General features: G+C 35.2%; 1 protein-coding gene across 10 annotated transcripts in view; it reads left to right on the forward strand.

Moving 5' to 3' along the window:
* The window catches only part of HELZ (helicase with zinc finger), a 160,590-nt gene that overhangs the window by 38,405 nt on the left and 94,707 nt on the right, over nt 1-27,478 (forward strand). For all 10 annotated transcript variants that reach the window (XM_088138282.1, XM_088138276.1, XM_088138278.1 and 7 more), the window contains 7 exons: nt 3,279-3,330; nt 4,444-4,519; nt 10,405-10,603; nt 12,502-12,609; nt 13,745-14,042; nt 16,530-16,797; nt 21,393-21,726. In XM_088138282.1, coding sequence (XP_087994408.1) covers nt 3,279-3,330; nt 4,444-4,519; nt 10,405-10,603; nt 12,502-12,609; nt 13,745-14,042; nt 16,530-16,797; nt 21,393-21,726 — 1,335 coding nt within the window. The remainder of the gene's footprint in view (nt 1-3,278; nt 3,331-4,443; nt 4,520-10,404; nt 10,604-12,501; nt 12,610-13,744; nt 14,043-16,529; nt 16,798-21,392; nt 21,727-27,478) is intronic.

The raw sequence follows: 27,478 nt of genomic DNA on the forward strand, positions 1-27,478 counted from the left end.
TTTTTTACCAGACAGTTTTGGTCTTCCCAGTTTGAAGGTGACTGCCATAATTTAACTAGCATTTTTAATATCCTCTTTTATCTGTTGTTTGGTAGCAATTATCCACTGTAGCCTATCTTATGTTACACAGTGCAATTATCATTATTAACAGTATTGCTAATTTGGGTTTACATTTTAAATATGTTTAAATATTGCAGAAACAAACCTATATTGGCCTTAGACTCATCTGCTCCCTTCTTTCCTACCTTTGCAGCAATAATGTTATTGGCAACATATATTTTTTGTAAATAAGAGCTCCCTGTAATGTTTTAATTGAGGATTTAAATTATTGTTACTAAATAAGCCAGCATCATAAAATATGATTTAAACATTGCTTGTTGGAAGTAACCATAGTTGAAATTAAAAGGGAGATGCAAGATAAGAAGCTTTAGCTAGTGAAACTTGATTTCTTTCTTGTGGTTGCATTAGCTTTGTTTACAGGTAGTCCTTGGTTTACGACTACAATTGGGACTGGAACTTCTATCACTAAGCAATGCAGTCGTTAAGTGAGTCATGTCCAATTTTATGACCTTTTTTGCCATGGTCATTAAGCAAATCACAGTGGTTGCTAAGCAAATCACATGATAGTTAAGTGAATCCAGCTTCCCCCTTTGTCTTTGCTTGTTGGAAGCTCCCTGGGAAGGTCGCAAATGGCGACCACATGACTCCGGGACGCTGCAACTGTTGTAAATACATGCTGGTTGCCAAGTGCCTGAATTTTGGTCACGTGATCACGGGGATGCTGCAATGATCGTAAGTGTGAGGACCAGTCATAAATCACTTCTTTCAGTGCCTTTGTAACTTCAAACAGTCATTAAATGAATGGTTGTAAGTTGACTACCTGTATATGATGCCAAGGTATAGTTTAGTATTATCCAAAAAGCCTTAAGAAAATGAGTTGCCTTTTCCTGGACATGCTTACTTGGAAGTAAGTTCTAGTGAGTCCAGGGAGTCTTATTCTCAAGTAAGTGTTCATAGATTTACTAGAAGGATGGGATTCATACAGCTGGACTATAATTCTTTAAATTAGACCAAATCTCAGCATCTTGCAAGATTTTATCATTCTTGTCCAAGATCTTACAAAATTTAAAATGGGAATACCATGATCATATGAGATTTGACCCTCTTACACAATTGACCCTCTTACACTTTTGACTGTTTTAATTTTAACTTATTTTTGAGGTCCCACAGATGCCATCTTGGGGAATTATGTATTTGATGGTGCTTGAAAAAACCATATAGCTGGTTCCTAGTTTACATTGATAATGATATAGTAAACTGCTTAAATTTAAATTTTGGGGACCACTGAATTAAGACTAATTCAGCATCAGACTAATTTGGGACATGTTTGATTTGAAGTATGTCTCTTCCAAAGGAGATTTAATTAAAGCCTGCTTTGTTAATAATTGGTATGGAAATGGAGATACAGACAGCCTTCCATTAAATATAAATAAATAAAATTCTTAATGTAACAAAAATGCTTGAATAGTGAGAGGAATAATTGAGGGGAGTATAGGTACTTTTGTGAATAACTTTAACTTCTAGAACAATTTAAGCAGTATCTTTAATCACAAAAATGTATCATAATATTGAAGTATTTAATATTTGCTGATTCTCTCGCAAGAGCAGAAGTGATAAAAAAAAAAGTATGTGAGATTAGAAGACGGTGCAGCATTAGTTGTTTGGTTTAAAAAGAAGATGTACCAGTTCTGTCTTGAGTCATTGTATGCTCTTCCAGAATCCATTTCTGTTTTATAACACTTTTTGTGATTTTGGCTTCAGTTTTGCAAAACAAATACACAAAGCTTTAAACTGTATTTTATTATAATTCCTCAGTTCCTTCAACTATCTTTCTGACATTTTTGAGAAATTTCAGGTTGCTTGCCTAAGGCCACTTCTCTGAAGTATGCCAGAAAAATCATAGCGAGAATACATTATTTTATTCACCCACATTTAAAATTTCCCATTCCACAAAATGCAACACCTATTCTTATAAAATTTCCATGAATCCAAGATAAAACTGCCTGTTACATTGTGTGTCTATTCATTACAACCGTCCACAAAAGTTTTAGGAGAATAAAGCATACTGTATATACATACATACATACATACATACATACATACATACATACATACATACATATTAGCCCATCTGCAAATAAGCCGACCCTCAAATTTTTAACCAAAATACCATGAAAAATGTGCCGCCCACAGATAAGCTGACCCTTGAAATTTTTGTATGTTTTAATTTTCATAATTGGCTTATCTGCAGGTGGCACATTTTTCATGGTATTTTGATTAAAAACTTGAGGATTGGCTTATCCATGGATGGGCTTATACTTGAGTATATTCGGGATATAGGATATACGAGTACTTTAAAAAAGCATTACCATATATACTCACTGATAAGCTAGACCCAATTTTTGGGGTGTATTTTGGCACCTAAAATTTTTGGCTTATCTGTGGTATTCTGAACACCATATCTTATATGGTATTCTGAAATGTAAAGACTCCTCTTCTATGTTCCTCTGAAATCTGGTAGATTTGATTCCCTTGGAAGGGGCAGTTATGCCTGAAATTATTGTCCATTTCTGCCAAGAAATAAAAAGATTATCATCAGTTTCCTTAAAAACAAACAAAATTCAAAGGTATCTGATAGAAAAGCTACTGTGCTGAGTTTTGGTGCTCTTCATGTTTTCATAAGAGACTACTACTATTAACTGCCAAATAGGCTTCATTTATTTGTAATTTCTAATGGAAGGCAAAAAGTGGAAGGCAGAAAGCCTCACCTTTCTGCATCAGGCTTATGTATTTGGGCTCCAAATGAAATTGGGCAGCCTGCAGATTATTACAGTGTGAATTCAACTTTTCCAAATTGACAGCTTTGAAGTCTTAGTTGAAATCTGTGATTGTTGGATGCCCATAGTAGAGAATATTGCTTAAATTACCTAAGGGCACACCTTCTATATAAAATTGTCTGTGGAGAATTTTATTCTGATATCTGCATTCTATGATTAGATAGGTAGCAACAAAGGCCACCAGGCCTTGAAATGCCAGGTTAATTCTTCAGGGACCTCTAGTCTAGTGCTCTTTTAGGGATGTCTAGTCCACTATAGATCCTCACCCGGAAGCCTAATATTTTACTTATTTTTATATTTTTAATTTTTATATACATAGTATTCAGAAGCATATTTGAAACTGATTTTGATCTATGCCAAATGTATTCTTTATGATTGCAGGCAGCAGTTTGTAAAATACCCTCAGTACATCATGTGGAAGAGGTGGAAGAAGGTACACTCCAAAATATTAATGTCTTAATTTAAGTAAAGACTGGAATTGCTAGTTAATATGTAGAAAAAGCATATTTCTCCTACCATTCTGTATCAGTCGAGTGAAAAAAAAAATTAATAGGATTAGGAAAGAAATTAACATTGACAGAGGCTTCAGTTCCGAATCACACTCATAGCTGGGGGATCCTCTGACTCTGAGGGAGGGCTTTCAGAGGTTTCAGGCAACTGGAAGGGATGGAGACATCAGGAAAGTTAATCTCCCACTGGGGCTTCTTAGGATCCCAAACTTAAGGTTTGAAATGTTACCATTAGATGGGATTTTCCATATGTTAAAAATAGTAATAGTAGAACAGTTTCCTCATTTGTTGGTTTATTTGCATATTTGCCTTTTCTGTATGGGATGAGTTCAAATATGTTTATTTAAAAATTAATCAAATGCATCAAATCTAACAGAAATGTTAACATGACAGCATATATTTCTTCTGACATTTCACAATTAATTTCATCTCATTTAATATAGTATTAATGTTTAATGCATATACAGAATATATGAAGCTGGAACAATATCTCTACTGTTGATTGAAAAAAAGGAATGTAGTTTTTAATATGGCTTCCAATCCAGAGCAATTAACTGGTAATCTTCCCTGCTTCTGGAATTGGGTTCTGGTGACAAAGGATTGCACCCAATAAAAATTTTCTATTTGTGGAAGTTGTGTCCTCTTCTGAAGTGCAACTCACCTTTTGGAAATAAGCTCCAGGAAAGGTAATGGTGGTAAAACTGACGTGCCAGGGTCCTTTTTGTGTAAGTGATTTCTGATAATTATAAGAAGATGATGAGCAAATGTTCATGGAAAATAATAGCTCTTGATTTTTGAAACTCCCTCTGGGTCATTTTCCTTTAGATATCACTTGATAGATATTATTGCTAGTGAGGATCACTGCTTTCTCTTTGCTTGGAATACAGCGTAACTTGTTAGTTGGATTGAACTGCCTGCTGTTTAGTTCAATATTTGTAATCAATTATGTGGCTTAGTTCTGGATAACCTATATATATCAGGAATTAAAGAATAGCAGTAAACAGAAAAATAATTTGCATTTTATCATCATGTGGCAGGATGTCAGGATGGCTGGCAGTTTCGCCCCCCACCCCGGGGAGTCACAAGTAGTGAAGAATACACATTATGCAAAAGGTAAAATAATAATTTTTTTTCAATATTTCTCAGTTTGTGTGATTACTGAAAACATCAGTAACAGAGAGAGATGGAGTTCAGATTGGTAGAGAAAACAAATTCCATTTGATATTTGGGAATCTTTTAAAAAATCAGATATTATTTGATGTTTTATTCATTTTCTGATATGTAAAAATCATCCTAGGAAGTAAGATACTATATATATTTATGAATGAATAAAAAAAAATGAGAACAAAAAAAGTGATAATATTGGGGAGGGGTATTCCCATAAATTATAGGATATTGTTTTGGATTAGTTTAATGTATTGTCATTTGTTAATATGTCATAAACCAAAAGCAAAATGTCTGGTCTATGGGCTATGGAATAAAGAATGGTGGATGCCATTTACTTAGATCGGTTTCAACTTATTTCATGGCAGATTGGGATTCTGTGAGGAAAAGTGGAGGGGTACCAATAATTTTGGCTGCATCTGTACTTTGGATTCGTACCAGATTTTTTGTGGATGGCAATATACTCATGAAATACTTTCACTGCAGGAACAGGAGGGGAGAAAGAATTAATGATGATTCTTACCCTTCTGCATCTTGAAAATCTGTTCAGCAGAGTTGAGAGAGTAAGTGGTGGTGGTTGAGATTCTGTCCCAGTGCCTGAAGGCTCTGCGGGTTTGGATGGGGAAGAACCATTTCTGACTCAATCCTAAAAAGACCAAGTTGCTGTGGATGTTGGGGCCACTTCAATCTGTGGATGTTCCATCTTTAATCTTGGATGAGGTAGCATTTTCCCATTCAAGGTTGGTGTGCAATGTGGGAGTCTTTCTGGACTCACAGCTTCTGCTTGATAAGCAGGTGGCAGCTGTGTCAGGTAGGCCTTTGCACAGCCTCATCTAGTGCACCTGTTGCACCCTTGCCTAGATCAGGAGTCCTTTCAGACAGTCAATTTTGCCCTAGTCACCTCACAGCTTGAGTACTGCAACAGCCAGTTTGATCTAGTGATTAAGGCCCCAGGCTAGAAAGGAGGAGACTGAGTTCTAGTCCTGCCTTAGGCATGAAAGCTGGCTGGGTGACTTTGGGCCAATCACGCTCTCTCAGCCCAACTCACCTCACATGGTGGTGGTTGTGGGGAAAATAGGAGGAGGAAGGAGTATTTGGTATGTTTGCTGCCTTGAGTTATTTAAAATGCTCTACATAGAGCTGCCCTTGAAGGCCACGCAGAAGCTTCAACTGGTCCAGAATGCAGTGGCACAGACAGTGATGGGCATTCCTCAGTATGCCCATATGACACCACTGTTTCATGAGCTGCACTGGTTGCCAGTTTGCTTCTGGGTGCAATTCAAGGCGCTGTTTACTTGAGGGTAATACAGAAGGGTGGTACCAGGAATTGGAAACAAAAGAATGTTATTTTTTTGGTACTTGTAGAAGTTGAAAACCAGGTGTTACTATAATTCATTGACAATGCAAATTGTGTATAAGTACAGAATTAACTAATGGCATTCTCCTCTACAGCTTAAGTTCTAAGCTACCCATATTTTAAATAATGGGAAAACTGGATAGATTATAGGGAGTATTCTTAGGTATGTGTCTTGGCTAGCTAAATGAGTAATTATAACATTAATAGAAATTATTAAATGGATGGCCACATTATGCAGTGATTTCAGATGATTTTTCAGTTTCTCTTACGCATAAAATCTTTTACAAATATGTTCAGATGTCACAAAATTTGTGCATTCTAAAACTCTGGCCAGGATTCTTATGCTTTATTAGATCAGTTTGTTACACAACTGGTTTTTCATTGTAAGTCATATAGAAAGCATGCCACAAGCTGATCAGCTGTCTAAAAGTGAGATTCATTTAAGAACCTTAATGTAAGGGATGGCTTTACTACTTTCTCTTACAATGTAAAATGTAATAAGGAAATCGTAATTTCTTTGCTTGTGGTGTTACTCTAAGGACAGAACACTTAAACCTTTAAGTGAAGATATTTTTTTTCCTAACTGTCCTTAACTTAGTGCTATTCAGGATCTTTTTAAGTGACAGAGGATGAAATGGAAAAGAATATTACTAAATTTTGAAGATTATAGCAAGGTGAGGGAATTGGCTAACATCTTAGAAGACAAGATCATGAACTAAAATGACCTTGAACATTGGGCAAAATCCAGTGGATTATGTGAAGATCCCACAATAGGGTAGGAAAAATTAAATGTATAGGAAGGGATTGGGAAGACATGGCTTGGTAGCAGAGCACCTGGAAAGTATTTAGGGTCAAGTGAATAATCAGCTGTGTGTGCAATGGGAATATGATGCAGTCACTAAAACATTTAGTGCAATCTTGGGCTACCTTAACAAAAACATTGGGTTCAGGTAACAGGAGGGAATACTTCCATTTATTCTGCAGTGATTGGGCCACGCTTGGAATATTATGTTCAATCTTGTGCCTGTGCTTTAAAAGTACTGTGGCAATGTTGGAGCAGGTCAGGAGGAGAGCTACCAGGTTAAGAGGTTTGGAAATCAAACCTTATAAGGAATGGTTAAAAGAGCTGGGTGCCTTTCCTTTTCAGAAGAGAAGACTGATGGGAGTTCTGATGGTCTATAAATATCTGAAAAGCTGTTAAGTGCAGGTGGGGTATACCTGTCCCCTATTAAATCGGAGGCCAGGAAAAGGACCAACATCTTGAGGTTAAAAGAAAGGAGGTTACCTCTGAAAATTAGGAGGGCTGTTTGTATGGTAAAAGCCATGAAGTGGTGGAGCAGTCTGCCTAGAACAGTGATCAACTCCCCTCACTGAAGATTTTCAGAGACTAAAAGGCCATGTAACAGGGTTAGGTTAGTAGATTTCTTTATGGAGGAAGTTAGAGTAGATAACTTGTAAGATCCGTTTCTACTCATATATCTTAACCATGTATAAAATCTACTGTTCTAGGGATAGAACTTTCAAGAGGAAATTTTCTGGAATGTTCTGTTTCTCCTCTGGGCCATGTCTGTTCTAGGAATGGTCTAGCAGGTTTCTGGAAGTTAATAACTTCCTAGAACAGTAAGTTCCTACTGTGCATATATTTATTGCTTAGTATTCTCAATCCCTGAGAGAGATCTTAAACTAGATGGAGTGGAGGAATGTTGCCAAGTTCTAAGTTTAATGTTTTTCTCTGGCCTTGTGTTGGAGTCTTTTCACTATCTTTCTGGTATTTTGGCAAATATTATGGATATGATCTAGCCATTGCTTTCAATAGATAAAGTGTAAATATGTTGTTTACTCCTCTCTTGAAACTGATGTGACATAAAAGACCTTTGGCTGGTCTCATGACATTGTTTATCACATTAGCTTTTTTTAATGTTAAGATGCTGCAAAGTCAAATATGTGCTGCTGCCAGAAGGATTAAAAGCAGTGATGAATTAGTCGAAATAGCTCCTTTTTTGGCCTCCTGAGTGAAGTTTCTTTTAATCTGTATTTGAGATAATAAAGGGATTTTCTTTTATCCTCTTAACTAGTAAGCTTAGAGGCATATTGGGTGATGATGATTTGACCCTTCAATTAGTGCCTAGTGGCTTTCTGTGTGGTAATTCATGCTTTTTATGCTTGTACCACATTGATTTAGTTTCCCTGCAGATGGTATCTTAATCCTAGAATGAACCGTGGCCATCAAAATCCTTTAGTTAAGAATGTGACTCTGAGGCACACATGTGCAATTATGGGCACCATACATGGTGTCTAACTATGATTGCTAGCCTTTGAGGGTTGCTGGCTTTCTTTTTAAAAGTATTCCTGCACCTTTAATAGCAGCCCATTATGCAGAAAATAAAGAAGGGAATCTTTTCCTTGCACGGTAATAAAATGTCAGGATAATCTCTTGTTTAGTGTTTTCATGCCATAGTTTACATTCCTAAAGAAGAAACTGAATAAGGGTCCATTCCCCCCACCCCTTTTATAGCTTAGCTCAGAGTGCTCCAGCTAGACAAATGTGACAGTTTGCCCCACTCTCTGTATAAGTGATTCTAAAATGTTGAATTGTAATCTTATAAAGTTGTTAATGAAATGCTAAATGTGTTTGTAGCCACCGTGGGGGGTGGGGGCTGATGGGCTTTTTGTATTGTGTATTTTAATTCTGTAAGCTTCCCAGAATCACGGTGTGTGAGTTGGGTGGCCATATAAATTAGCTAAATAAAATAAAAAGATAAAATAAATACTCCTACCTTGTGATAAAGTGTAACTATTGCTTCACCATTTTTATATTTACAAGCTAATTTTTAAACTTGTTTCCAGTTTACTGTTAATTTTATATTACAACTTGAGAGTCCTCAACTGTAATATTATCAACAAATCTTGATATATGTGTATATATATTCATTTAAACATATATATTTATCTGCAGTTTAACACAGCCTGAATTCTTACCTGTAATTGCTTTGTTTGTAAGATTAACAGAATTTGTAGTGTCTGTTTAATTTGTAACTATCCAAATTTAAGGTGATAAACCTATTTGATAGGACTGATAGATTTTCATGCATATCCATAAGTTTTAAAATATTATTAATGCTTGAGTTTAGAATTCCATAAGAAGGTGCTTTGTGATGATGCTTTTAGAGAAATGATTTTTCTTATACAGTATATTTCAGTTGGTTTAAAGACCAACACATTTGAACTTTTTAAAATGTATATTAAAAATGTTTTCATATAGTCGTTTTAAAACAAATCTACATTTTCTAATTGCTGAAATTTTATCTTGCCTTTCACAAAAAATGGTGGGTTGTAATTGATAATTATATCATTTAGAATTTTAATTAAAATATATAAATACATGAAAATAACAAAAAGTACTGCAATACTCTTCTTATTAATAAATTGTTCAAATTAAATTTATAAAATGAAGCACTTTTAATTGGTGACAGGCATATTATAAATTCCATATAAGGTGTAAAGAAATGGCAATATAGCAGTGCTTGAGGGCCTAAGGATTAACTCCTAGTTCTTAGAATCATAGGGTTGGAAACGGCCAAGACCCCAACTCCTGTTCAGGGCATGAATCCAAATGAAAGATTGACAGATGACTGTGCAGTGATGCATGTACACATCCAGTGAAAAAGAGCCAACTTCTGCTCTTGGTTCCATTGTGGAACTGCTTGTATATCTGTGCCAAAACAAAACCTATTGTAGGCTGTAAATGGGTAATAAATTACGCTTCCAGGTGATAGGCATTTATGAAGCAATTTCTATCCTGGCAAAAGTATTGGTGGGAAAATTAGTTTAATTACACAAATATAAATACAACCTTGGATACACACAGTAGTGTAGCCATTTGAACTGTTTGCTGGAAGATGACTCTACTGTGTCAGTATGAATCTGAAATAAGCAGAAAAGGCCACAAGGTGTCACTAAATTTCTAGAAAACTGGGAAGATCATGTACTGATCTCTTTCTCTTTCTTCCTCTCTCCCTCCCCCCACCCCATATCCATTTGAAAAACACTTCCATTGTAGTGCCCCTGTGAGTTTAGGATGTATGCTTTTGATATTAAAATGTGCTTTTGGACAGTGCTTTATATTTTATGATCAGGATAAAAGAGATACAATATTTCCCGAATAAACTAACATTTGCCAGTTTGAATCTTTCCTTAAGTATTCTGGGATAAATTATGCTATAGCCATGTTCTAAATGTTTAGTTTGACCAGCATACCCAGATCATTTCTGGCAGCCTCTTACCTTGCAACAGCTTTGCAACAGGTATAGCTGGAAGCAGATAGAATTAGCTGTACATTTTACAAATCAGGTTATGGTTAACAGTTTTAGTTAGTTGTGTTTGGGAAATTCAGAACTTAAGACTCAAAAAGTTATGCATTTGGAAGTTATTTTAAATTGGGAATTTAAGGAATATTTTTCTTCCCCATTGTATGTAGATTTTTAGAGCAAGGAATTTGCAGATATGGTGCACAGTGTACTTCAGCACATTCCCAGGAAGAGCTGACTGAATGGCAGAAACGATATGCTTCCCGCTTGATAAGGTTAAAACAACAGAAAGAAAACAAGCAATGTTTGGGAAGTTATATGGAATCCTTGATTGAAAAATGGATGAATTCATTATCTCCTGAGAAAGTGGTAAGAATAGACTGCATCTCTCAGTGTTCATACTTAAAAATAGGAGCTTGATTTTGACACTGCTAGATTTTGATGTCGTCAAAATATTATTTATATTATGCAATTGCATATTTCTGTTAATAAAAAATCACTAATCAATTCTGATTCTTGCATCTGAAATTGAAAACTTCATGGTGTTTATAACATATTTGTCATGTTTCACTCTATTGTCTTGAGAATGTTTCCAAATGGGGTTTTTATTTTAAAATCTTGCCACAGACCTGCAGAATGAGTCCAGATGATGTTATCTTCCATGTGTAACTGTTCTTATTTCTCCACTGCTGCTTCTGTATTTTTTTCTTACCACAGAAAAATCCATTATGGATATTGGTAGTGCTAGGAGCCATATATCTGGAAGTATATAGGTTCCTGCCAAGAGTGTAATGATTCAGTGTATTATATAATATTAACCTGCTTCTAGAATAGGTCAGGAAAGTGTCTAAAGAATATATACTTGGAGAAAATATTATTTTTGCTGTCATTATCTTGATTGGCAGCTTCAGAGTTAGTTTGCATATCCAATTATCTATCTGATTATACATAAATACAAAATGGTAGATAGGAAGAACATGAATAAGTCCTATAGATATAAATTGGATCTATATCCATACCATTGAACCATTTTGACTTCTTTCTGGCAGAAAGGAGATTTAAGTCCATGTATTTCTGAACTCTTTGACTGAAACAATCAAAACTAGATTCTGAATAAAATATAATTCTGACTTTGATGATGAGTTGAAACTGTTAATCATGCCAGAGGCCTATTTAAATATAGTAATTTTGTGCTGTGAAATTTATGGCCAGCTTCATTTCACTAATTACATATATAATCTCTATTACTCCATCAGTCTTTTTGTTATTTATTGTGTATGTGGCTACTTCTTGAGCTCTGTGTCTTTTGTACCACATCTTAAATAAAATCCTATAGAGCCTGATAGTATACTGTACAGGATTTAATTTAAGGGTTTTTCCATGCAGTTTAAAAAAATGGTTTAATAAGGTAGAGATATGTGACTGAAACAACTGTGAGTTTTGGGTATGTATACAGATTCCATTCCATTGAAGTTAAGGTTAGATTGATTCAGCCCTATCTTCTGGTTTTATTTCAAATGCCCATTAGATAAAATTGAGTCTTCTCTGAATTGTTTGCATGTATATATGTAACATATGTAACCTTGGGCAGTCACTCTCTCTCAGCCCTAGGAAGGAGGTAATGGCAAGCCACTTCCAAAATCTTGCCAAGGAAACTGCAGGGACTTGTCCAGGTAGTCAGCAGGAGTCAAGATTGACTTGAAGGCACAATGAATGAATGAATGAATGAATGAATGAATGAATGAATGAATGAATGAATGAATGAATGTAACAATCATGCATGCAAACTTGCATTAACAGAAGGGTGTACAAAATATTTCATCTTGATGTGTTCCGAGTACAGAATTTTCACAAAATGCCCCATTCCAAGTTTGAAAGTTATTTCAGGTGCAAGGCAGGCTGTTTCAAGTTCAAAATGCTTCTAGAAATGCTTGAAAAAGTCTGTTTTACAATGAGAACTGCAACTTTAAGTTTGAAAAGAGACATTTCATGAAATTTCATGTTTGAAGCATTTTGAAATAAAACAATTTGCACATCTTTACTATTCTATTTTTATTTATCATCCAGTTTGCATTACAATTACAATCCTTTGAGCTGGATTAGTTCTGTACTGTAGATTATAGTATATTATAACTATAATAAAATTATAGTTGATAAAATGACCATTCACCCATATTGGTCTTATTAACATGTAGGTCTTCAGTTAAACCCAGAATTTCCAGTACTGTTATTATCCTATAAAATTTCTAACATTGCATTTTCTCTAGCTTAGTGAATATCTAGATGGAGTGAGAGTTGAACATAACCCTGAACTGTCAGTTACTGTCACCACCAAAAAATCACATCAGATGTGGACGTTTGCTCTTACATGTAAGGTAGGATTCTGACCTCTTTTAAAAAAAAAATATATATATATATATATATAATGCATTGCTGGACTATAAATATAGATGCTTAAGCCTAAGATTTTCAGCAACTTCTCTTTTGGAATGTACATGCCCTTGGGGCTAGAATATGCCAGATTCAATTTGTGGGGTAGAAACTTGCAACGGATGGAAAAAACTCAGCCCACAGGACAAATGCTAGATTTAACATTTACCCGAATATCTATGCCCTGTTACTGCTGTGGTTTAAGAAAAATATCTAAATATCTATATATTGATAGATTTTTTGGTGATTTGGGCTTGCTTTACTGGCTTCACCTTTGCCTCCTGTTTATAAAGCAGAACCTTACAAAAAGGTTTAGTATTCAACTGAATACTGAGACAGAGTTTCATTAGACCATGGAGACATCAGCAGAGGGAAAAATCATGAGCAAATGCAGTATGGTACTGAAGACAGTCATTTTGAAGGTGGCGTTGGGTAAAACCTGCTTCTCCATATTTCTGATGTGGGTCATTTTACAAAATCACTATAAAATTCCTTCAATCATTTATTGAACTCTAAATTATTATTTGAATGTGAATTATTAAGTGAGACAGTTTTCTCCCTCATTTTTGAAAACTATTTCTTATTTTAATATAACATTTCATTTTTTCTTGATTAAATAAGAAAACTTGCAGTTTTAAAAATAAAAGTAAATGTTTTTGAAGTTACTGGAAGTGGCTGTATTCTGTGTAAAGATATCTCATATAGAAACATCACCACTGTATTGCAATATGTATTGGTAGCCTTCCGGGAGTCCCTCAAAATGTGGCTATGTCAACAGGCTTGGGGATCTCAGGGAAATGGAGAATTATTGAGATGGCTACATTGTCTATAACACTGAAGTTGCTCTCTTTTAGTTTTTTTTTAATAATAGTGATTTTTTTTATTATGGAATGCTTTTAATGTTTGTCTTATGGTTCATTTTTTTATTGCACGCTTCCCAGAATCACGTTTTGGGAGATGGGCAGCTATATAAATGTGAGGAAGGAAGGAAGGAAGGAAGGAAGGTAGTTTAGATTTATTCATCTACTAGTTGAATAGAAACATGTACCACAATTATTTAGATGCTTTTTTCCTTCACAGCCTGCAAGAATGCTGTATCGAGTGGCATTGCTTTACGATGCACACCGTCCTCATTTTAGTATCATGGCAATATCTGCTGGAGACAGCACTACCCAAATAATACAAGAAGTCCCAGAAACCTGCCAGGAATGGGTAGGAGGAAAGATGGCCCAGAATGGAACAGATCATTCAGTGTACAAAATCAGTATAGCTTTTAGTACAGAAATCTTTGGGACATTTCGTCAAACTGTGGTATTTGATTTTGGGACTGAACCAGTTTTGATGCAACGAGTGATGATTGATGCTGCTTCAACAGAAGGTATGATTTGCAGTGTTCATTAAAAAACAAATTTGTCCATTTATTAATATTTCTCAGCTCAAAATTTACTTACAAAATGTATAGCTTTGGGAGGTTTGCGTACAAGAAAAGTAAATATTTGGGCAAGTTGCATACAAGCATGCTTATTTTGGGGCACTGGATGCAAAGTGCATTAGTCGGGGACGTAATGTATAATCTTAAATGTCATTAGAGTGAAGGAAGGTTCTTTTAAATCTAATATTAAAAGCATTTTGAATCATTATTTAATCATGTAATTGAAGGCCTTCCTTTGTCAGTGGCACTTGAATCACATATTGAACATACTTATGTAGTCTCCCTCCCCCAAACATTTATGAGAATGCCATATAACTATCTAAGATTGATTATCTTGAGGACAGATATTGGCGAGAAGGCATGGGTTTCTTGGTACTGCTGAGGCCCCAGTCAGACCCAAAAGTTGAGATTTAAGCCAATCATTAACAATTTGATACCAGCACCTCTATTTTTTCATTTTTCATTTTTATACATGTCAAGTTTTACTTGAACTGTGTGTTGCCATAGATAAAATGTTCTTTGTAGAATATGAGTATTTGTGCATCTTGGTTGCACATATAGAGCAAGACTCTACGTTTTCCCTTGTTATAAAAAGGTTAGCGACAAATTTAAATACCTGCAGGAAAAGGGAGACAATGAGGATGATTTTTGGAGAAATATGAAAAGAAATTTGATTGGAAGAAAAAAATTACCAATAAAAATACCAGGCATCAAACAGGCAGAAAGAGGTGAAGTGAGTCAAGGGCTAGGACCATAATGCCATTGTAATTCCCTGAGTCAAAGAATTATACTACTGCAGTAAGTATGAATGGTGATGTTATTCCATTTTTGGCAAGGCCTTATATGAGTCACATGTGGGCAGAAGGGATATACACAAGGCAGGACAGAGCACTGGCTATATCAAATACAGTGGTATTTACCTTAACTAGATTAGGTTTTTTGTATGCAAAGGCAAGTGTACTATTGTACATAATGACATGTACAATATCAGATATCTAGGCTCATTGTTAGTCTTTGTCCCTCAAGCATAGGATGAATTTAGGTGCTTTCCAGATATTTTGGGCTTCAACTCTGTAACTGGTATATGGCTGAGGCTTTAAAGTACTAAAGTTCAAAAAGTCTAGATTGTACCAATTTCTCTACCCCTCCCATAGATAAAACAATCCATTTATACAATCGCTTTGTAAAGGTATAGTTTACAGATGGAAAGGGAATTGGATGGTGAGCAAGAGAAACTCTAAATGGGCTGGCTCTAAAATGGATGAAGTTGCATACTGCCAGTGAGTTTTCATGGGTGAAAATGAAACCTGAGTCTCTTGTGTCCTAGTCTAACATGTTAAGCAAGCTGATGAAGATGGTTATTATTCCATGCCAGTACCATGTTTTTGTTGGAAAAGAAATTACTGTATTGGCAAAGAAATTGGCAAATCCATTGCTGAGTTCTGATTCCTGCTTTGTTTGCCTAATTTGCATCTAAATTAGTCATGGAGGATTGGCCTTCTCTCCCTCAGCATTCAGGATGGAAGCAAAGTGTATTACTGAAGGAGTCAGACTTTTTTTATTTGTTTATTTTATTTATTCAATCAATTTATATGGAGATTGTCATTAGCACTTTCACAGTTCTGCTCAGTACTTACCTAAAAGGGATTCCAGAATTCCATTCAAATATATGTATGGCCACCCATGACTGGTCTCTGTTAGTGGTCTAATTGGAAACTAAAAACAAAACTCTGCTAGGCATATGATGCGCACCTGTTTTCAGATTTGTCTTCTGATAGGAAATGCCACGTATGTGATTTTAGTAAAATAATGCTATAAACACCGTTACATATTATATCCTAAGTATATCTTTTGGGATTAAAAAATTCCTGTCAATCTGCTAATTGTTTTAGTTACCATTACCAAATAGGTAAAGATGAAGTCTACTGTAAGCTTTAAATTGAGTAATTATAGAGTTATGAAGATTTCAAGAGTGAAAAATCATACTTCAGTGGTATTTATATGTTGATCCTCCAGCTTAATATAAATACAGTCCATGTATCATTATGCTAATCTTTTCTTTAAACACAGAAAAAGACATGCAAGCAATTAGTATTCATAACTTTACTGGATTAAATAATAAGAGTACAATGAAATAATATGCACTTATACAAACTGTTATAGTTTAATAACAAAAACGTTTGTTTCCATAGGTCCTCAAACACCATAAAAGTAATTTAATGCATACCAGTAATAAAGTTTTTTACTGCTTTTTTTATATCCAAAGTTCTGTAGCATAGTATTTTAAAATTATTTTAATCTGATTGTTAATCCGTCTATAAGGTGGTGTTAATTGTTGAGCTTTCTTTTAATTTGTGTTGTCATATGCAGTTTGATTGTTTGAATATAATTTAGTAAGGGTATCTATTTATTATCTTTATCTGCTGCAAACAGACCTGGAATACCGGATGAATGCACGGCAGCAACTGTTAACTACGGCCAAGCGTTGGGATTCCACTTCCAAGACTATTGTAGAATTTGAGCCAAATGAGACTACTGAATTGGATAAGAGCCTTCTGATCAGATATCAAATTCCTCTGTCTGCTGACCAGCTATTTACACAGTCTGTCTTGGATAAATCATTGACCAAGAGTAATTATCAGTCACGACTACATGATCTCCTTTATATTGAAGAAATAGCACAGTATAAAGAAGTCAGCAAGTAAGTAGTGTTTTTGCTTAATGTCTGTTTAATCAATTGATGCGACTGTTGCAAATGAAATGAGCAAATCCTATCTTATGCTATTCTATGAACAAAATTCACTCCTTGAAAATTCTCCTGAAAAGCAAAATTTTAACAGCTTTCCTAAAAGCTGTTTGAATGCTTGTTTCCAAGCCCCCACTGCTATAACTCCTGAAAAGAAGGAATTTTCAGCAAAATTTTTAGGTAATGATCAGCACCTGGAATTGCACTCAAAAGCAAAGAGGTAATCAATATTGTTCTTGCTGTAGATGTGTAACATGATCATAATAGCTCTCACCCATTAACGGGCAGCTGACCACATTTTGCACCAACTGTAGCCACATGTAGAACATATTATAGTAGTCTAGTTTTAAGTTTACAAGGGCATGAGTTACTGTTGCTGCTTAATTATTCTGTTCTAGTTTTTGAAATGATGCAAAGTTTACTTAGCAAAGAACATTCAATTTGAATTCAGGAATTCCTGGGTGCATGACTAGGAGGTGACTTTCACAGTTGGGCTGATCTGTCTCCTCATCTGCAGTTTACTTCCTTGGCCTGCCTGAGCCCTTCAGGAAGTGCTATTCAGGATAAATAAAATAACTACCCAGTATTATACCCATTTCCATTCCTGAAGATTGTTGGGGAAGCTGCAGTGAGAAGAAAGGATTGGAAAGCTTTGTTCAATACATGATGGTCCATATTCTCCTTTTTGTTATTGGAGCTTGGATACACTTATTATGATTACTCTTTTGTCCCAATCAGATATTGCAAAGAATTTTATAGACTTGAAAATGTATAAGACTATTTCTTGTTCTTAATCTGATATACTTTTGGGCCATTCTATATTTTAAGACTTTTTTCTGTTTGTGAAAATTTAATAGTCCTACAGCTCCATTCTCTGTTTGGACTCTGCTTTTTCATCTCTTGATTGACATTTTAGTGCCAGGGCAATACAACCTATGGAAAGTTGCTTGATCTTATCTATGTCTTTGCCAGCCTGGGGCTTTTTAGAACAGGAGAAATAGAATACCCAGGAATTTCATTTATTCAGGGGCAGCGGTAGAAAAGAACCTTCATGTTTTGTTTTGTGGGTTTTTGTGAGACATCTAGTTGCCCATTTTTGAAAATAGGATGTAGACTGGATAGGGCTTTAATCTTACACAGCAGGGAAGCTTTTATGTTCCTATTTGTTATTATTTTGAAATCAAGTTGTTAAAATTCTGCTGCCATTCTGAAACCCACTGTCTTAAAATGAGGGTTTTACATTCAAGCAGCCACTAAAGTTTGTGAATTTGTGCATGGCATACATTGAACCAGCAACCTACTGATTTGGAAATACTTCTGTTTCTGAAACTGACAACAGTTTTCTTGGCATCTTGTATGTTATATTATATTATATTGTTGTATTATATAAGGAGCAATTCTTTCATTTATGGGTAAATCCAGTGGTATGCTGGAGCCAGCTTGCATCAGCTCGCTACAGCAGATTGTTAAATTTTCTGGAATTTTGCAAGCCAGTTGAGAGTAGAGTTCTAGCAGCTCAGTGCAGCAGCAGCAATGGAGCTCGCAGAGCCCATTCTTATACCTTTGCCAGCATACCACTGGGTAAATCTTTTAGTGCATCAGCTTGCTTCCCTTTAGCATATTTATCGGGTGTGCGGGTATGGGGGAGGGGGACCCTTGGAGAAAACACTACATACTGAAAAAAATACATGGTTAAACATGTAACCACTGGTTCACTCCAACGTGAAGTATTTAAATTCAACCTCCCATTTATTTCACTGAGTTGCCTCCAGCCATTGACTTCATTGTATGTTATATGTAATAGCTAGGAAAATAATTATATTTCACTTTCTAAGTAAACTAATTTTTTAAAATATATGAAGACTTCATCATATTCCTACCTCTGGTTAGCTATTAAGTAAATCAGACATGGAGAATCTGTGATACTTCAGATGTTACTGAATTGTAACTCACAACAGCCTCAGTCAGCATGGACAACAATGAGAGATCGTTAGGGTTATGCTTTGTTACTATCTAGAGAGACCTATAGCTCCTCAGCCCTACCAAGAATAGATTATCTTCAGCTTTTAAATGTACAGTATAAAAATAAATTACAGCTTTTTATAATATGATTTCTGAGAGAGGGCATGATAAAGATGCTAATTTGGACTCTGTTTCTGAGTGGTTGACAGCAAATCCTTAAATATTAGACTGAAGCCAATTGTTCTCCTGCACAATGAAATTATTCTAAATATCGCAATGCATACTTCAGAGTTCCTGATTATACATTTTGAAGATGCAATAGATTGGCACCTTCCATATTTTTGAGCCATATTACAGTATCTGTCATCTAAAATAGCTAGTTTCTGAAATCAACTTTTATAGTTGATGGCTGATATATTTGATAATGGAGAGAAATTTGGGAGAAGAGGAAGAAGGCTTTTGAATGTATTGATTTATGGTAATAGACTTACCACAAGACCTTAAGAAAGTAAGCTTCAATTACAGTTGCTTTTAGTATTAACATTTATTATTTAAATTATTGTAGCTGATGACTGAAATGATCAAGTTCATAGACATTAGTGGAACCTCCTATTTAAAAGTTATGCCTTTCAGTTGAACAGAGAGATTAAGATGTTAAAAACTAAACTCTTTTTTTATAGAGTTTCATAAAGGCAATACAATCAGTAATATGTAAAAACATTTTTAAAATTTAAAATTAAAAGTCTTGGCCCTAGCTATAAACAGTACCTTTCCACAAGTTTTTGCATGGAATGAATAATAAAACATTCAGATACCCATATTTCTTCCAAGAAAATGTCTATGTTCTATATTTGAGAAATTAGGCTTCTTGAGTTTCTTATCCTTTCAGTTTTCTGTATGAATCATATTCATCAACTATAATTTTGAAGGGACGGGGTAAACAGCATAAAAAGCATATGCTTTTTGTGTTTAAATCCTAGAAAGTTGTGGCAATCAGCAGTTTGCTCAGTTGACAGCTGGTGAATGGATTATAATAATTAAGAACAAGTATAGCTGTTTAAGAAACCTATTGAAATACAGTTCTCTGGTACTAAACATACTTTGGATCTTAGACAATCAAAAGAGATTTGGCATTAACAATTATAAATCTAATCACATTTTGAAACAAAAAAAAGTCAATGTCTTGTAACAGCTTAAAGACTAACACATATATTGTGTCTTAAGCTTTGTGGACCACTATCTAGTCCACCTAAAGTATTAAGTATTTTGCTGAGTTACACATAATGCATACTGTTTTCTTGTTATAACTAATGGATATAACACATAAATTATTGCAATGCATAATGTTTTCAATCTAACATATTGATGGCACAGTGCTTTAGCTCTGTAGAACTGTTTGCAATGGTTGCTCCCATGGCCTTATTGTGGTTTATAATGTAATTAATTTTTATAACTTAATCAATGTTCTATTCCAGGATTGCAGTAGGAATGTTAAAAGAAACAACGAGCTATTTTCAGTAAATAATGTAATTAAATATCCTTAATAAAATCAATAAAACTAATAAAACATAAAAACAAACTTCAGGCATTACACTGTCTATAAGCATACATAAATACCTGGTAAAAGGGATGGTCTTAGCCTGAAGCTAAAACATAAATGTGATAGAGTTGCTGCGAGCTGCCTTTTTAGTGACTCTTTTATTAGGACACCATCACAGAGAAAACTCTGTCTCATGTCATGACTCCATGTCCCTCCACTCATGGTGGAATGAACCTCCTCTCCATTTCCTGCCCCTAAGGACACAGACATGATGGTACAGGGAAAGGTTTTCCTTGACCATATCCTGGAAACAAATAGGCAACCAATGCAGTTATTTCAGGCTTGGTGTTATATGATTCCTTACAGCTGTTCCACCCAGGCTCTGGCAGTCATGTTTTGTACTGTTTGTTCTCTCTGGCTCATTATGGGTACCCATATATAAAGCTTGTTAAAATAATCCAAACAAGAAATAACCAGAATAGGAGCCACTAAAGCTGAGCTGTCTCTGTCTAAGAACGATCATGGCTGTTGTATCTTTTGAATTTGGGTAGAGACATTCATTCCATGTCCCTGAGATCTCCTGGGCCTACAGTAGAAGAGCTCGAATGAATAATATTTCCAGTCTACCAGTTCATAATATTTAAAAATTATCTATGTAGAGAATACAGTCTGTTATGAAATTGCTAAAACGAAAGTTTGGAGCAGATTAAATTTATATATTGCCCTAAGAAAAACATAATAGTCTTTATTTGTATATATCTCCCAGTGGAAAAATAGTTGTTTGTAATAAGTTATTTCAATGGAGCAAATAGTACTGGGGAAAATAACTATCCTACCCACCCTATTTCCCAAGATCATCACAACATTCCACAACTTATTCTGTGGCTGTTGTTAAGACCATTGAAAAATAGGAGGAGATGCTAAGCATACAGTTGAAAAAGATTCTGAATATAGATTTTTCAAAACTCTATTTTGTCTTCAATTTTTATCTTGTTTCTACAGGATGCAGTTTCTTTTTTTAGAAGTAACTCTGTGTTTTCTGTTTTAGGTTTAACATCAAAGTACAATTGCAGATAGTAGCAAGCTTCATGCTTACTGGTGTTTCTGGGGGTGCAAAGTATGCCCAAAATGGACAACTTTTTGGACGGTTTAAACTCACTGAAACCCTTTCTGAAGATACTTTGGCAGGGCGACTGGTGATGACCAAAGTCAATGCTGTTTATTTATTGCCGATCACTAAAGAGAAGTCAGGACTGACCCAAGGAACCAAAGAGAAAGTGTATGAAGCCGTAATTGAAGAAAAAACAAAGGAATATATCTTTCTGAGAATATCCAGGGACTGCTGTGAAGAGCTGAACCTTCGAGCAGATTGTGAAATGCAGGTATGTTGGAGTAAAATCTTTTTCAGATGCTTTTAATTCTTTCTACATTTGGAGTCTTGGTGACCTAAGTCCCAACATAGATATCTGCATGGTATATCTGAAACTAATACAACATTTTAAAGGGAGATCTGAAGACAAGGAAAAGCTATGTGTAATGTTATAAAATAAATTGAGGAAGAATAAAGGAACTGTATTTCAGTGGTTTTGTTAGGGTAAATTTTTTTTGGTTCAAAAAATATGTACAGAATAGCTTACTAGAATTATAGCTGGGGTTATACATGGTATTATGAAGCAGGAACAGACAGTTGCTCTGGCCAGGGGTAAATAGCAGGGCAGAGTGCCCAATGTGACGTTCAAGGAAACTGTCACAACTGTTTTTAGCTTTAAATGGAAGTGTCTAGTTGTGAGCACAGCTGGATGATGTGGTCTTCTTATTTAGTATTTTCATTTAATATACACATTACTAAGTGTAGCATAAGACCTATTTTTCCCACAACAGTAACCCTATTAGGTTGTGGAGTCCTTTGTGGTCTCTGAGTTCAGTTGTTTGCTTGCAGATGTTTCGTTACCCAACTAGGGAACAACCAAGCTCAGAGAGCACCAAGGACTCCACAGTTCAACCCTGAACTACAGATATTCTCTTCTATTGGAACCTATGAGGTTGTGTTGGGCTGGGAGTGAGTGACTGATCCAAAATCCCCCAGTGAGCTTCCATGGTTGAGGATGGACTAAAATCTGGTTCTCCCCACTCCTAGTCTAATGTCTTTACCATTACACAAAATTGGCCTTATTAACTTGAATAAGAGAATGTCATCAAAATCACTGCTTCATCTTTAGCTTTTTAGAATTGGACTGCAAGAAATATATGGAGCTTTTAAATTATCTCATTATATTAGAAATAAGTAATTATCTAGTTTAATTTTTATGTTTGCTTTTATAGGTAATAAAATTTAATGGTCTAAATTAATTATCGGCATTTAAAAAATGAAAGTATGCATTTTATTTCCAAGTTAAAATCTGTTCTGATATAGAAAAATACACTGGGCTGAATCAAGTGAATCTGTATCCTCGAGGCTCAAGCATCAGCACCAGTGTAGTCTTTTTCAGTTTGTAGTACTCACAGATTATTGACTATGGGACCAGTGATTTCATTTTTTGTCTAAAAACCAAACTTTTAAAAATCATTCCGTCTATAACCCTGCTGTTTGTTCCTTTGGCTGTCATCTATCCTCACCAACTTTTTTTGCTCCACAAATCTAGCATGAGTCATTGAAACTGCTTTAAATGGTGTATCTTATCAACCACTTCACTGTGCTAAGAGCATTCTCATATCAAAAGTAAATGGAACTTTGAATATTATCATCCACATTGCAACATCACAACTTCCACCCCACTTGAAAAGGTAGACATTATTGTGTATTATCAGAGTAGGAGTGTGACGATTGCAGTCATCTGTAGACAGAGCATTCAAGGTGTGTATGATGTGTGTGTGTTTAAAGATCTATTGTTATGGCCTCAGATCTTTTAATCCACACACTAAAGCACTATGAATGCTTATTTTTGTTTTGATGATCACAAAGATGCTTTTACTTAGCATTTTCTATGCTTTCTTCCAACAAAATATTATTTGACACTGTTCATAAATAAAACGTAAAACCATAAGATATAAAAATAAGCAGAGAAAACCTGAAACTGTTGGAAGAGGATCAAAATAAAACTAGTAAGAGAAAATGCAAAGAACTTAACGTTGGAAATTTAGGAAAATTAAAATGTCTTCACCTATGACATAGCATCTTCTATGCTTCACAATTGAAGTGCAACCATAGAAGATGCCTTCTCTCTAGTACACATCAGATTTCCTTTGGAGGAGCACTTCGAGAAGATAAATTAATTATGGTCCTCTGGTTCATCTGCCCTACAACATAACTTTTAAAGAATATGAAATGACATTAAAAATACAAACAAACAAAAAAAATCCTCTGAAGGAGTTTTTGTATAAATGCCTAATTATAACATCCAAACTAATACATAATAATGGATTCATGTGATTGAAGAAAAAACTTGATAGAAATTTACCCAGTAACTATCCATTATACTAAATGTGATAACATTAATTGCATTTTGGGGAACTGTAAGTGAGAGAGCACTATGGTAGAAATAGTTTGTTTTGCAGAAAACTGAAAATACTTCGGGAGAAATCTGTCTAGACAGTAATGGCAAATAAGTCTTATTTCATTATCATGATTGAAGCAGCATAGTTCTCTCTTTAGTTCTCTGTTCAATAAAAGCTGCTGCACTCTGACTGTGATAATCAAATTAAACATAGGGCAGCTCCAATTTGGATACAATTAAATGTAATGTAATTCTGATGGAGGAGATAGTTGCAGCCTTCTTCGTTTATAGGGTGCATTTCAGCTTATTTCATTTGAAGATGTAGATGAGTGCCTAAAAGCAGTTGACCAATACATTCCTGGTTTGGTCCTGGATGACATCATTCCCTTCTTCATCTCATACTGAATGGTGCATTTGCCAGACTTTTATTAAAAATAAATCCATAGGTCTCCTAAAATAAACAATAAATGACCAATCCTAATAATTTCTTATAGAAAACTGATAAAAAAATAATAGAAATATTTAGAAAGGTGGATGAGACTGTTGAGAATCGTAGGACTCTGATTCCAGAGCCATTTTTGATAATGAGATACCTGAAAAAAATGTGATCTTGTTGATTCTTCATGACCTCTCAGTGCCTTTGAATTGTGTATGATTTCTTTTTGGATTTCATGTTTAGGTTGGTAGTGAAACACATTTCATAAAAATGGTTTTTCACTTATCCTGCAGATGTTGCAAAATCTTGTGTGCTGTGTTTAATTTTGCCTTCCATGGAATATCTAGTTTTTTTTTTTACTATGAATCTTATGTATGAGGCTACCTTTAATGTATGTCTAGAAACATTAACCAGTTCAAAATGATTTAATCGGTTAAATTAAATAAAATTACCTGAAGGGAACCTACAGCAACTGCCTTGACCACCTCTCCATCTGTTTCTAAGCAAAAGATATACATAATCTTTAAAGCCCTTAACAGCCATGGCACAGTTCCCTTAAAATAATGTATTTTCTTACCCTTTTTGTAAACTATAATAAGCAGAATAGAACTTGCTCCATTGTATCTATTTGAGTTTGTTGGATTAATGGCAATCAGTGCTTTTTCAGTTTTAGCATTCCTCTGTAGAACATCCTTTTCTGTTTTGTTTTGTTTTGTAAATTCTATCCTGTAGAACTGGGATCATCTAGAATTATTTCGTTCCTGCAAAGGAAAATGAGTTTTAATTATTTATGTCGTGGATAGTTGTTTCACAGCTCTAATTATTTATTTTTTAGTTTTACTATGTACATGTAGTCCCAAGTTTAAGAACAAGTTCTGTTCCCAGAGTCTGTCCTTAAGTTGAATTTGTATGTAAGCCAAAACAGTATTATTATATAATATTGGATAAATAGTATTGTGTAATTAACTTAAACTGTTGAGTATTTAACTTGAATCACTGTGTATTTAACTCGAATTTTGCTACAATACTCTGTTCTTAACTATGAGTTGTCCTTAAATTGGGTGTTCTTAACCCAGAGACTACCTGTATAATAGTCCTGAATGTTTTTTTTAAAGTTAAAAAAAAATTTTTTTTTTATCCGCACTCAGTCGTTACCGATTCTGTGGCGACTGCCTGGATGAGTCCCTGCAGTTTTCAAGGCAAAGTGTTTCGGAAGTGGGTTTGCCATTGCGTCCTTCCTAGAGCAGAGCCCAGCTGGCGAGCGCAGAAGGTGGGGTTTCCGTTGCTTTGCGCCTTTTTCAGGCGTGTGCAGCTTCCGCATTACCCGCAACTGCTCCCGTCTCCTTTGCAAGGCGCCGCCAGCATTTTTCCTCCCACCGGGGTGAGAGTACCCATTTATCTACTCGCGTAAGTTTTTGAGCTGCTGGGTTGACAGGAGCTAGGGAGGAAGCAGGAGCTCACTCTGCTGCGCGAAGCTGGGCTCGAACTGCTGAAGAGTCAACCATTTCTGGCCGGCAACTTTCAGCGTCATTAAGCCGCTGTGCCACCGCATCCCCATAAAATTTGTACTAACCTATAAAATTTGTACTAACCTATAAATGTAATAATTAAACAAATTAGTGATTTTTAAAATACTTGATTTCTGCTGTTCCCTACAGATTGTCCTTCCTTGTGTATATTTCACAAAAAACAAAACAAAACCAGTTTTACTTGCCAACCAGAGGTTTGTTTGTTCTTTTATAAAAAGTCCCTCAACTGTAAAATTAGACAGCCCAGTTCTTGTAATGAAAAAATAATGTATTTGACTAAATTGTTTATTTAGGAAATGTATATAAAAGAAAGAAAAGTGGCAGCTATAAAATGAATTCTAGGATATGGTATATATTGTAATCTACCATAGGGTGTTGATTGATATCACTAATGGTAGACCCAGATACATTTTGCTATCATCTCACCCTTGAGGATGTAATGGAAAACTTGTCCTTATATCATATTTTCCAAACAAATTTTATTTCCATTAAACACATTTAATATATGCTTCTATACACCATGAAATGATTTCTCTATCTCCTTTCTGTAGGCATGAAGTGACTGATTGGCTATTAAGTAGAGGAAATTTCAAATACAGTCTTCATATACAGATTGTAATAAATGAATTTTCATTGATGGAAACTGGCAGTGTCACTTTCTAATCAGTCAATTGAAAAATTATGTGAGAATCTTAATGTATTCATTTAACATGCATAATTAGTTGACATGCTGCTTACATCAGGGTTACTCAAGCTGTGTTTATTTTCTAAAAACAATAATCAGAACGCTAATTGGCTCTATCTGGAAATAGCACTGCAGTACAGAATGAAATGGTTCATTAGAGGTGGTGACAAGATTACTTTCAGAGGTTACTTGAAGTTGAACTTGTTAACATCATTCCTGCATTTTGTTAAAGGACACTAATGTATTATGGAGAGCATTGTGCTTTACATAATAATAAAACATTATTAACCAGCCATTCCATCTGTAGGTTTCCAGATTTTAGAGAAGGGGTGGTTGGCATGTGACCTCAAATTCATGTGGCTCCCAAATCCCCTCAGACCCTCCCTTTGATCATGGCTGGTGAAAAACCAAGGCAGTTTGCTCTCATTTTGGGGTAGGAAACATACGAAAGCTATAATGTATCCTGAATTAGATAAATCATAGTTTAAAAACCAATTAAAACCTCCAAATTCCACTCTGTAATCTGGTCCCATCCACATGTGTAATATGACCACACTTTGCTGTGGCCCTCACCACCTCCAAATGTTAAGTGTAGCCCTTGCCCACCAAAAGACTGCCTATACCTGTTTTATACAGTATAATGTGTTATATTTTATTCATTCATTCATTCATTCATTCATTCATTCATTCATTCATTCAACACATTTATAAGGCCACACAACTCAAGCAGTGTGACTCTGGGCAGTGTATAGCAAATTGTCATGTTTAATGAGAAAGGCCCCATTGAATTATTTGAACAAACAAAGGGAGTCACGCTGTAGGATTGGCTGGAGAATGTTTTGGTAAGAGGGAAGGTAGGAGGTTAGAGTGTGTCTCTAACCTTTTTGTAGGTCTTGTGTATGCCTGCCAGTTTTCCACAGATGGCTGCCCAATCATTGCATTTCTTGTTGACCAAATTGGCCTTCAAAGGGGATTAATGAGGCAATATGA

The sequence above is a fragment of the Python bivittatus genome, unplaced genomic scaffold (assembly GCF_059951505.1).
Source record: "Python bivittatus isolate LINGU-HERP-01145 unplaced genomic scaffold, Pbiv_v1 ctg000220_np1212, whole genome shotgun sequence".
Classification (NCBI taxonomy): domain Eukaryota; kingdom Metazoa; phylum Chordata; class Lepidosauria; order Squamata; family Pythonidae; genus Python; species Python bivittatus.